At 36.8% G+C, this 13,488-nt stretch overlaps 1 protein-coding gene across 2 annotated transcripts in view; it reads right to left on the bottom strand.

Moving 5' to 3' along the window:
• Positions 1–13,488, bottom strand: part of DNAH8 (dynein axonemal heavy chain 8) — a 491,513-nt gene that overhangs the window by 46,386 nt on the left and 431,639 nt on the right. For both annotated transcript variants that reach the window (XM_016431041.2, XM_016431044.2), the window contains 4 exons: positions 12,013–12,165; positions 11,372–11,527; positions 4,863–4,979; positions 4,066–4,167 (listed from right to left, as the gene is read on the bottom strand). In XM_016431041.2, the coding sequence (XP_016286527.1) occupies positions 4,066–4,167; positions 4,863–4,979; positions 11,372–11,527; positions 12,013–12,165 (528 nt within the window). The remainder of the gene's footprint in view (positions 1–4,065; positions 4,168–4,862; positions 4,980–11,371; positions 11,528–12,012; positions 12,166–13,488) is intronic.

Genomic DNA, 13,488 nt, shown 5'->3' with positions numbered 1-13,488 from the left:
TAAGAGTTTTAAACCTTTACAGAAAGATTTTCCCGGTGGTGTGGGGAATAGTGAAGAAAAAAGAAGGAGCAAAGGTATCAGTACAATGGATGACTCACTCTAAGTACTAAGCTGGAGAAAACCTAGAAGACAAAGCACGTATTTGTAAGACAATAAATCTAAGAAGGGCAGCAGCCTCACTCCAAGTTTGCTGGTTGACTATGAGCAGCATGGGAAACTACAAAGTCTGAACTACTGGGTCGGTGTTAGACTGTAAAAGCAGAGCTGACTGCTTTGGAACAAGGAAGAGCAAGAGAGTCAAGCAAGACCTCTTTGTGGCAGAGGGCTGCTCTGGGGAGTCTGCTTATTTGCATAGCTTTCCTTGTATAGGTGCTAGTATACTGTGAATAGCGTGGAGGAAATCTGAAATGGGCCACCTAATGTCTGAAAGGATGGAAAAGTGATGCCGCTATAGGTGCAGTAACAAGCGTGACAGCTGTGACCTCTATAGCAACTTCCAGTCCCTCGTCTATTCTTCTTGGGTATGCATGTGGAAACGGTGGAGCAGAAACTTCACAGAGATGTACCCAGAGTCTGATTTTGTTAGTGATACTTTCCTAGTGACCCTCCAAACACTGCTTTTCATTCTCTCTTCCCTTCTTCTTAGAGTTAGTGTCTATTCTGAAAGATTATAAGCCTTTGCTGAACTTTGACTCTATAACTCAGCATCTCATTGGGGAATTTTTTAAATTTTGAGTTTTTTTTTTTTAAATCTCATCCATCACCCAGTTTAGGGCCTTTCACATAGTAGGTATTCTGAAGGGTATGTAGATGTGTGTGTATAAATATATATATATATATATATATGTATATATGTTATGTATGTATGTATGTATGTATATATCCCTTTGGTTCTGTTTTTTTTTTCTTTTTGTCACTTTAGGGTCTCCTTAACTATCACAAAGTAGGCACTTAATAAATACTTTTTGATACATTTGATTTTGACTAATTCATTTTGATTAATTTAAAATGATTCATACAATTCTTCAAATGTTTCTCTGAATGCTTAATATCTGCATTCTTTTTGCAGTACAATAATATTCAATTATATTATTATGCCACAATTTTCTCAGTCATTCCCTATTCATGGGACATATACAAGTTAATACTTCTAGATTACAAGGGTTAGGGGTGTAGAACTCCCATAAGTTGGAAAATCCATATAAAACTTTTAGCCCTCTCTTCATACCAGAGAAGAATTCTGAATTTTTTCTCTTTCTTTTATGGGTGTTTATAGTACTGTATTGTATTAATTAAATATTATCTAATATTATACATATTTGCATTTCTGAGTTCCTAAACTTTTTTTTTTTACATTTTCTGCTGGCCTGGTGTGTCATCTGCAGCTTCAGTAAAACTCCTCAAAATTCCCATTTAATTTTTTATGCTGACTCATATTGAAATTGTGATGGGGAAAGTCTTGCTATAGAGGAGATACCTGTATTTTGTTCCTAACTTGTTTGCTAATATAAATAATACTGGTACAATTCCCTCTTTATACCATTCTGCTTCAAGGGTAAGTCTTGGGAGCTGTACAGATTTATCTCAAACCACAGTCCTACAGTACTATATAATAATAAATTAGTTTCAAATTGATTGCTCTGAAACATAAGATACTCAATTAAAAAGATTAAATTATGATCACTAAGAAAAATTCATAGATTATCAGCTATTTATAACACCATGCTAAGTGCAAAGAGGCATATCAGAAATGATCCTTAACCTTGAAAGGCTTGAAATCTCCCTGGGCAGAGAGAATATATACATAAGATTATAACAATAAAATATAGCAACATTCTGGGTGTCAAATGAGAGGCCATAACTTCAACAGGATCTCAGATGGAGGAATGGTCACTGGTCAAGACTTTTGTGAGAGAGCTAGGGTTTGGTCTGAGTCTCAAACTTAGAGGGGTAGGTAGGTAGATAAATGAAGAGATTCTAGTTGTGTAGCAGCATGGGCAAAGGTAGGGGATTAGGGTGTGGTCTAGGCATGGCATGAGACGAGGACGAAGAGTAGATCAGCTTTACTACAGAGGGTTTCATGTAGAGAAGTAATGGAAAGTAAAAGCTGAAGGGATTTGTAGGGATCTGATTGAGTTCAGTTCAAATGGCACCTCTTTCATGTGTCCTTCCCCTTTTAAATTACCTTGCATTTATTTTGTGTGTATTTGTGTGAGCATGTTGTTCCGCTGATAGAATATAAGATCCTTGAGGGTAAGGGCTATTTCATTTTCATTTTTGCATCTCCAACTTCATAAATATCATTGGTGCTTAATAAATGCTTGCTGAGTGATTGAATGTTAACTTTAGAAAACTGGATTTAATTCTGTAGGTAATATAGAGCCACTGAAGGAGTTTATGATGCTCAGCTCTATGAATTAGGAAGGCTAATCTGGCATTAGTATGTAGGATGCATTTGAAGACCAGAGAGCAAAGAGGGAAACCATTACACAAATCTAGTAATGAGATAATAAAAGCCCAGACTTGGATAGAATTAGTAGGAATGAAAAATGCGACAGATACAAATACCTAAGGATGATCATACTTCCCTGAAAGAGAATGTAGATAATCAAACTCCCTTGATTTACAGGTCAGATCCTTGAGGCCTTGAGAAGTAAAGTAACCTGTCTAAAACTATACTGCTAGTTAATTGCAGAGGTTGGCTTAGAAATTAGACATCTGGAAACCCAGATGTGCTCTTTCAGTTATTTATTATATACGATTGTCTACAGAAGTAAACAAGTGAATTTCAAACTAAGCTGACTTTCTTTTTTAAAAAAATCCTTTTGTTTCTTGTTTTTTGATAAAACAACCATTTCCTGATATCCCCCTCCCCACCGCCACTGAATTCTCTCTTGAACCTGAACAGTTAAGCAAAACTTGCCTATCAAATGATTTAGTCTGACAGCATATGCAACATTTTACTCTTGTAGATCTCCACCTTTTTTATGAAAAGGAGGAAAACAAGGCCAAGATGGGCCATTGTAATGAATCTGAGTTGAGCTGTCTTTTAACATTGTTTCTGTTTATATTATTATAATAGTTCTAAATTGTCTAGAAAAGTTTTTCATAAAGGAAAAGTTAAAATAAATATACCTTCCTGGAAAATCTTCAATTAAACAAAACATGATACTCTTGGAATATTCTGGTTAATTAAAGTTTAACTGTATTTAGAATCATCCACTCACAGAGGAATTCATTTTTCCTAAGACTAAATATTACCCATGTAGTCTAAAACAGGGGTCCCCAAACTACGGCCCTCAGGCCACATGCACCCCCTGAGGCCATTTATCCAGCCCCCTCTGCACTTCCGGAACTTGTTATGGCTAGCAATGACAAATATGGAACTGGACATTGACTATTTCATTAGCCAAAAGCAGGCCCATAATTTCCATTGAAATACTGGTCAGTTTATTGATTTCAATTTACTTGTTCTTTATTTTAAATACTGTATTTGTTCCCATTTTTAAATTTTACTTTAAAATAAGAAATTTGCAGTGTGCATAGGGATTTGTTCATAGTTTTTTTTTTTAATAGTCCGGCCCTCCAACGGTCTAAGGGACAGTGAACTGGCCCCCTGTGTAAAAAGTTTGGGAATCTCAATCAAATCAATCCCCCCAAAACAATAATTCTTGAAGCATTTACATTTGCTTTTGAAATGTTCTAAGATTTGGCTCCATTTCCCCACTCCCACCCCAACTCAACCAATTCTATGCCTTGTCCTGATAATCTGTCAACAAACAGGAATCTTGGATGAATAGTGGTAGGGAGGAAGCCCTGGGTCACTACAAATAATCCATAAAACATAGAATTCAATTCATTAGAAAAGTGAGAATTGAGGGAAGCTCCCTTCCAGAATATAACTATAGTCCAGATAAAAATCTGACTTTTATTCAGCAATCCTGGTCTAATGTTAATGTAAATAAATATTAATTAATCTGCTACAAACAGAAGTTATATTATTAAAAAACTAAACAGTAACTACAATAAAAATGTATTCTTATGGCTTTTCCTAAATTGACTTACTCTAGCAAAGCAATTAAGTAGACGTTTGTCAAAATCATCTGTGACTCTGCCTCCATATTGTACTTCTCCAATCATATAGCGAACTGTAGTCCATGATACTCCCTATGTTTAAAAAAAAATAGAATTATAACCAACTAAATAACCAACTAAAAGAAATAATTGTAAACATATTGGAATACTGAACTGGATGCAAGTTGGGGCCAGTAATAGGGAGTTTTGTACTTTTTGAAAACACTGAGTTTAGTCATATGAAAATTTTCATTATGGTTTCATCAGCTTACTATTTGTTTATTAAAGGAAATTTATAATAGGAAGTACTAATTTATGTATATATATATATATCCTATAAGTTATATCAAGTAGGGCATCTGGTGAGAAAAAGTATGATTTCACAATTTCTTTATTTCCTTTTCCTGATTCATGCCCTTAACACTCTTCGTGAAAGGAAAAGAGAAGACTGTGTGTGTGTGTGAGAGAGAGAGAGATAGACAGAGAGACAGAGAGACAGAGAGAGAGATAGACAGAGAGAGAGAGACAGAGAGACAGACAGAGAGAGAGAGAGATAGACAGAGAGACAGAGACAGAGAGACAGAAAGACAGAGAGACAGAGACAGAGACAGACAGTGAGTGGGTTAGAAATGGCTAAACAAGACATTTGTTGAAGGACAATCCGTTTCCCAACTTGGTGTGTTCTAGCAAGATGAAAGGCATTTTATAAACTAAAAAGAGTTGGTAAATGCTGATTTGGAGATTACTAAGGATAAAAGGAACACATACAAAAAAAAAAACCTACTCACTTTCTTGATATCACATTCATCAAGGTGGTTCTGTATAAACTGAACACTGGCTGAAAAGTCAGCTGAATTGAACTCATAGGGAATATTCCATCCTAAGGGACCAAACTTGCGTCGTTCCTTAAAAAAAAATAATAGAAAAACAAATGTTCAGTGGAACGTCTTTTTTTTTTTTTCAATCTGATGTTTGTTTCTTCTTAATGGAGTGAAATTTAATAAACGAGAACAGTAAGAGCTATCAGAGATGCCTAAAGACATTGACACAATCTTAATAAACCACAGTGCATATATATGTCACCAGAAATGTTCCTTGGTTATTTGGTACCCAAACAATACTGAAGAATAGACCTCAAAACTATTTACTGTGACTTGGATAAAAACCAGTTTCTCTGAATTTAAAAGAATTCAACTCCATTGTTGATTCAAAAGAATACATTTTGTTATAGTACATTGGGTTTTTGGATATTTTCAAATTTAAAATGTTGTTAGGGTCTATAGTTTTCATTTTTAAGAACAGTGCTTATGTGATTCAAGGGCATTTTAGCTCTTTACTAGTTCCATTAGGTAATTTTATAATTCACTTATATATGAGAGAGAGAGAGACAGGGAGAGAGATAGAGACAGAGAGAAAGACAGAGGCACAGAGGGAGATAGAGAAATAGAGAGACAGAGAAAGAGAGGCAGAGAGGGGGAGAGGGACACAGAAGAATGAGGGAAAGAGAGGGAGAGAGACAGAGACAGAGAGAAAAAATGAGTGGCAATATAAACATGATATGCCCGTCAAAACTTTTACTTTATGGACAACACTATAGTATCTCCCTTGGTGCCTGTCCTTTCTGCTTACTAATTAGGTAAGATGCCATAACTTAACAGGCAGAGCAGAAAAGATCCACAGAAAGTTGAACTGGTCATTAGATATCATAGGACAGGGGTCCTTCAGTTGATCTGGTTCTCTAGCATCTTTCTGAATGGTGTGTAAGTGTTAGTACTGGTATTTCTGGGGCTCAGACATATAGAACAGTCATACAAATGAGACTCAATGCTACCATCCATCACCTCCTGTGCTAGTGTATATGGGCCTAGAAATGATCCTCATGTAATTATTTTTAATAGTGATTATTGGCAGAAACCTCTCATTAACATGTAGTCCCAGTGCTTGAGACTACTACATAGTGCTTTCCCTATATACTGAACATGTAGAGAGAGTCTTCTTCTGAGGGTTCCTCTGGCCTTTGTCTTCTTGTTTCTTCTCTTCATTTCTTTGGCCACACTCCCCTTTTCCCCATACCTTCTTCTTCCAAGCACAAAGTAGACTGGGGAAGAGAATGATGAAGGCTGGGTGTAGAATTGACCATTCCAGTTCCTCTTCCTACCTACATCCTGATTAAATCCTTATTTTAGGTCGCATATATGCTATTTTTGATCCCCAAATTTAGTATTTCTTCTCCTGATTCTGTCTCCATGCCTAACATACACAAACTTCCCAAATCTACCTCTTAAGAGCCCCTAGGTTTTTCCAAGGCACTATTCCTCCTGGGTGCCAGGCATAGCACTAGGAGCTGGGCATACAGAGAGAGATACAAAATGGAAATAATCTCCTTTTTCACAAGCCTACATTTTACTGCCCAATGACTTTCTGACCCTGTCGGCAGGGCTCTACAAGCTATGTCTTTTCATAGCCACTGTAAGCAATTGTGTAACATTTAGAAAACATTTTATGAGTCTGACTTGTTTACTTATTAAATAAATGCACCCAGGTCCAGCGTGCAAATAGGAAGGCTCTTGCCCTACCATATGTACAAAAGATAAGCATAAAAAACCCAACATGACATGAGACACTTAGTTCATTGTTAGAGATGGTCAGCTCTGACGTGTGTCCTGCATGAATGTTAATTTGGAGCTTTTAAAAACATTTTAGTCTCTATTTCATAGAAATCAAAAGATTAGGTGTCACAGTTCAAAACTCACAGCTGAACCATTTTAAATCATAATGTATTTATTTTGGTGGTGTGGTGGCCTGAATCTGTGATTTCATTGTATGGGAGCTCCTCTGCCAATGCAAACTGGTTGTAATTTGTTTGTAATTTAGAGTCTTAGAGAGCTAGGGTGCTCAGAGGTTAAGGGACTTACTCATGTCTTGGAAGCAGGGCTTGAACCTGACTTCAAGGTCTGTCCTTATACATTTATCATTTACTAAAAGGAAGTTTTTATAGAGGAGAATGAAGTCACTGTCTACTAAGAAATTCTGGAGAGAAGAGAATCATCACCTAATGAACACTGTTTGAAAAACTGTTAAATGACCTTAAAATGAATGTACAAACTTCCTCCTCTCCTACCACACTGCTGAGCACACAATGCTTTCTTGACAGATACTTTTTGATGAGGAGTAAATGAACAGTGTGTTCTCCTCTCAATCTTCTGCCCCCATTCACAGGAGGAGTTCAGAGCCACTACAGAGCAGAGTGGAGGAGTCTAGTTTGATTCTAAATGGGTATGGCTTTATCATATGTAAATATATATTATTTAAGCTTCATCATTTTAACTTCAAATCTGTGTCAAGGATATTTCCCTACCTAAGGTATGAACTGAAATAAACTAGACCTCCAAGGAACACTGATATAAACCTTCCCCAAGTCACCAGATGCTGGAACAGAGCCAGATTTATTTGATCACAGAGACGGGAGTAGGCAAATACCTATGGCCTAGCATTAGTCCTTTACTCCCTATTTTCCTCAATGAAAAAGAAAAAGGAATCTTAACTATTTTAGCAAAATAAAAATGATTTGAAAGAGGGAGGGAAGAAGAAAATTAGATATTACTTTTACTTGAGTCAATTTAAAAAGATGACTGTTCATTTAGACATGGAACTGAGGGAAAAAGAATTTTTCCTTTCCTAGAGCTGTTTAAATTGACTTTATAAAAAACATTAGCATTTAGGTGCACTAAGCAATTGCAATTTAGTTATCTCTTAAAATGTGATTTTTGACAATTGCTCAAAATGACTCTATTTTGTTACATTACATTTATATTACTACCAATTTTCATTTAAAACTTTTCTTCCCAAGTTGTTTTTTATTTTCACTTAAGACAAAAAAAGGTTGTTGTAGATCATAATGAGGAAAGGTTAAATTTTATATTTTCTTTTCCAAATGACTTCATTGCTACTCTTTACTTATTGGTTTCTACTGACTTTTGTTTAGTTTTTGTATTGACTGACCTAAGAGTGCCTTCCACAGAATAGGCAGTTAATAAATGCTTGTTAGATTGAGTAGAATTCCAGAAAGCACCTTTGGGAGCAGCCAGGTGGCTTGATAGATTGAGCACCAGGACTAGAGACAGGAGGTCCAGGGATCAAATCTGGCCTCAGACACTTCCTAGCTGTGTGACCCTGGGCATTGGAAACAATACATAGTATTGATTCTAAGATGGAACTAAGGGTTTAAAAAAAAAGAAAAAGTGCCTCCATCATTCTCTTTAAAGACTAAGACTATACAATAAAAGCAAATGGAGAACTCAAAACTTACCTTCTGAGTTTAACAGAGAGAATCCTGCCCCCACCCCATCCCCTCATGCTCCTCATCACTAATGTATTATAAATCTAACTGAATTTCAAAATCAAGGACTTGCTCAATTTATTTGGGTAACTGTTTCTCCTTTATTCAACTCAACCAGTACCCAGGATTTTGTTCGACAATATGGAGATATAAAAGATATATGCTGTAAAACCTCAAGGTTTTTCTATTATATTATAAACTCATTCAAGGAGTTTACAAGAAATCCAGATGGGGAAAGAATAATAAATGAAATTGAGAACAATATGCGACGGGATTAAATTTGCTGTGGCAGAGGACATGACTGCTATGGGAGTTCAAGAAAAGGAGCCGCCACAGTGAGTCAGACATTGAGCTGAAGGACTCCATGGGAGAAGTGAAGTGTGAAGTAGAAGGCGGTGAGTGCCAATGTGCCGGGAGCCGGGAGCCAGAGCCCGTTCCAAAGTCCTTCTGAGCAGCGGAGGGCAGCGTTCTCTGCTCTGACTGACATGATAGGAGAAGTCGAGCTCTCAGTTCCAGAAGAGTCAGGCAGGACCAGGAGGAAGAGCAGACCCGGAGTGAACGCCTGACAGCTGAGCCGAGGACTGAAGGAGGCTGAGCCCAGGAGGCAGGAGAGCCAGTCACCTGGGCAGGCCAGGCCCCGGGGGCAGAGCAGAAATCTCAGATGATACAAACTGTGTGGCTTCTAAGAGAGCCTGAGCCAGAGGGAGGCCCGGAAAAAGAGAGGGAATTCTGGGCTTGAAGAATAACACCAGGATGGCATGGGCAGGAGCACAGTCTTTTCAGAGGCCAGGGCTCTCTTGCTGGAAAGGTTTCTATCAGCAGGCAGTAAATGATAACGTTAGGTAAGTGATGTGGAACTGGCAAGGGCTTTGAATGCCAAGATAAAGAATTTCAACTTTATTTGATAAGAATTGGGATTCATTGTAGTTTTTAAGGAGGAAATTGATGTTAAGAATTGTTTTTAGAAAAATCACTGTACTACCCACTGCATTTATTAAGTGCTCACTGGGTGCCAGGGCATGTGCTAAGTAAGGTCTTCACAAATAACTCATTTGATCTTCACAACAGCCCTGGGAGGGAGGGAAGTATTGTTATTATCTCCATTTTACAAAAAGAGAATCTAAGGCAAACATGTCTGAGGCTGGATCTGAATTCAGCTCTCTTCCTGACCTCTGGCCTGGCATTCTACCCACTGTGCCATCTAGTTACAAGCCAGGAAAGAGATATACCTTTTCCTGTGGATACTTATCAGCCAACCCACTGTTGCCACCACAAAAATCAATAAAATGTGCAACAGTCTAAATCAGAAAGAATATCTCTACCATGATGTAAAGATTATTGCGAGCCTCCCAACTTAGAATTCAATCTAAGAAGATAAAAGTGTAGGGCCAGGCTTCTTAAACAGATCCATGAACTTTTTTTTTTTAACTTTGATATCTGCATTTCTTTGGTAACCTTTGCAATCTTTTGTATTTTATGTTATGTATTTATAAGCAAGATTTTGAAAAAAGATCCTTAGACTCCAAAAAAAGGAATCCATGACACAAATAAGATTAAAAATCCCTAATTTAGGAGAGAAATGGGATTAAAATTAATAATATTACAAAGGTATGATTAAGTCAAACATGGATTTAAATGTTCATTAAATCTCAGAATACTAGCACTAGTAAATGGTAATCTTAGGTAACATAGACTTCTGCAATTTGAGGGGATGAGAAAAGAGGGAAGGACCTGATTTAACAATCTAAATTCCTTACAAATTTCCTACAGGATTCACAGAATAATTGCTCACATCACACTATATTATTGCATAGTTACCATAGGGGAAATATTACATCTTCCTCCAATAAGCATGGGGGAACAACCGAGTTATCACTATTTGGCATAGTAGCACAAAATATACTCTTTGCAGATTCATAATCAAATAACAAACTTAAACAATACATTTTTGTATATGTTAAGGTCTACTATAATGAATCATTAGCAGATAGGTTTACACTGTCTTAAGAGACAATTTAAAATGTAATGGCCCTAATAAAATTTAATTTTTGAAGAGGCAAGAAAACATTAGCTTTATTTTCTTCTCATCAGGGAGCATGGTGACTATAGATATGTACTGGTTGTAGACCTCAGAATAGAGACCAACAAAGTGGGTTGGCCGAGGGGAGAGATGACTGGAAAGGACATGCTTTAACAGACTACAGAGGAGGCAACCAAATTCTCTGCTACCTCTGTGTAGGATGGGATTGATTGACCACCTTCCTGAACAAGGAAGGGGGATGGATGACTCTTGAGAAAGTCACATTACTCTGTATTTCATCAAGATTTTAAGAAGAAGAGAAGACATAAATAGGTTAGAGGGTCTCTTTTCTTCTCTGTTCAAAAAAGGGTTATGCATTTCTTAGTATGGAGTGGTCAGCAATGTGTTAAGAACAAATGGTATTGGGAACCAACTAAATCAGAAGAAGGCACAACCCTCATATATTACTATATGAAATATCAAAATAATTGGTCATTACCTAGTAATTATAATTAAATTAATTTTAAAATGAAACTTGAACATTTCATATGTTCTATTAAACAGATTGTAAAAAGCAAAATAGAGCTTTGGGGCCCCTCAAATCTGGGGAAGTTAGGGTCACTTTCTGTTTTGCCATTATGTTAGTCTGTCTCTGAGGACAGTCCATTAAGGATATGAAAAGGATTTAACTGCCAACATTGACAACAGAACCAAAGAGCAACTAATCTAATAGGTCAATTATTTGATGACTTTTATGTCACTTGGTTGCTAAAGAAGTGAAGAGCCTAGGAAATATCAATACAATCTAAATACAAATTATATTACAGGTAGGGAATGCATCTAATAAAGATTCAAATTCACTTAGCTTCATTTAAAGGATATTCTCTAACAGTGACTCAATTGGCTATATAGTGAATGTAGAAGCTGCTTTTGAATACCTGTACAGTGGAGTGTAAAAATGCCACAGTGTACAGCATCGGTTTCCACATGGGCAAATTGCTAACGTCAAGGAGGTCTTGATTAATCCCAGCAAACGTTCTTTTCAAACCTGCACGTACTCCTTGGGGTGGTTCATTAGTGAACTTTATAGAAGTCTGTCATAAAAAGCAAATGTATTAGTTTTGCTTGTGAAAAACTCACACAAGAAGACAAAAAACTCTAATTAAAAAGAAGTCAAACAACTTATTTATGGTACATATAACTTTATCTGAAAGTCATCCAAGTACCTACTAATTAAACTGAATATAGCCAAAAAGCCATAAATCAGCATCTAGCATTATAATTCACATGTGGGAATGTTTACTATATAATCTTGATGACAGCATATGATTTTTACAGTGCAGATTTGGTTAGTGCCCTGAACAATTCTGTATTTATCAAATTACTTCAGACTCATTTGCAGAATTAGAACAATGTAACAACAAATGGCATTTCCACAGTACTGTGAAATTTCCAAAGGCTTTCCTCCGGACAGTTCCTTGGGGGATATAAAACCATTTTACAGATGAAGAAACTGAGAGGAAGATGATTTGCTTATGGTCTCATGGTTATCATGTATTACAAATGACTTGTAACTAACCTGTAGCAATGTGATTGGAAATTTATCATGTGCTTCAGTGGTTATCCAGACTCGGAAAGTCTCATTATTAGCTTCCACGGTTAGCAGGGTTTCTAATAATTCTTCCATGAACTCTAGACCAAGGTGACAATTCTGAAGCAATACCCAGCCGCCCTGCATCCAAAAAACAGTTTGTGACTCCTTTTTGGCAAATGTTTAGAATAAAAACTAAGTCATCGCATTTATGTAAACCAGATATGTAAATTCTTTCATCCTACATATGGCTTAAGAATTCATTTTGTGTTTTCACATGGTCATTTCCTTTGTTACTTTGATGAATTAATAACCTTCGGAATCAAATGGATTTGAAACCATTTCCTGCCTTATCTAGTCCAGCAGAGGAGTGGAAGAAAAACAGCTAGAGCTCAAGTTATGTGGTACAGTGCGAGCACCATCTAGCGATGGAAATGGGTACTTTGAAGCTCCGGCATTCCAGGAGAGAATGGCCATACCCTAAACTCACATTTCATTCTTCACAATAAGCCAAGTATTGAAGCAGATAAGAAAAGCGCCGGTCGAGGAAAGACCAGTAAACTCCTCACACAAAACTCTGAACAATCTGATCCACCAGATTCATATTCTTTTGCTTTGGTCATCGTTTTTGGAAAATTACAAGTTACTGGCAGAAAGTAATGACTAATCTCAAATTGGAGGCCATTTATAGCACTGAGCCTGGTTCTCTCTTCTGCTTAACCCATCTCACATACGATTTAAGAACAAACAACATAGTCTAGTTGTACAGCTGATATTTCTCCTACTAGATGTAAACTCCTTGAGAATTGGAGCTTTGTTTTACTCATCTTCGCATTCTCCCCAAAAGTCTAACACAGGGACTTTTGAATATAAGAAGTTTTTGTGGAACAAGTAAATTAATGCTAGAAAACAATAGTACAAAACTGGAAAACCAGGCAAAGAAACAGAGTTGGGAGAAGACATGGGACTTTGAACTTTTATGCTGTTCCCGAGCATAGTGTACCAATGGGGGAGAGGAGGAAGACTTCAAGTGTCCCTAATCTTATCACTAAACTTTCTTCCCATGTATCCTTCCTTACAAAACCTTTCTGCCCTGCCATGCTGAATAAGATCATACTTATCAAGAATCTGTGAGCTATGTGGCATAATGTAGGCACTCTGGTACCACTTCTGAGGTAAGATTTCTCATAGGCATTGGTGGGAAAATTTGAATCAAAGGAAGCCTTTCCAATTTCTTTTATACTTTCTTTGACAGATAGATGAGTTGTTGTTTATTGTTTTTGTGTTTTTACTTTTTCCTTCTTTTTGGAAAGTAGAACCCAAATACAATTTCTTCTGTAAAATCAGGAGTCACTTGAGTTAAACTCAAATAATTATGAATCCACCATAATCTATAATATTTATTAAGCATTCACCTATAAGTGGCATTATGCTAGCAAAGGCTAACATTGCAAGTCATAGTGC

The sequence above is a fragment of the Monodelphis domestica genome, chromosome 2, assembly GCF_027887165.1.
Source record: "Monodelphis domestica isolate mMonDom1 chromosome 2, mMonDom1.pri, whole genome shotgun sequence".
Lineage (NCBI taxonomy): Eukaryota > Metazoa > Chordata > Mammalia > Didelphimorphia > Didelphidae > Monodelphis > Monodelphis domestica.
The sequence above is the reverse complement of the archived record's forward strand: the minus strand, read 5'-3'. Positions and strand labels throughout refer to the sequence as shown.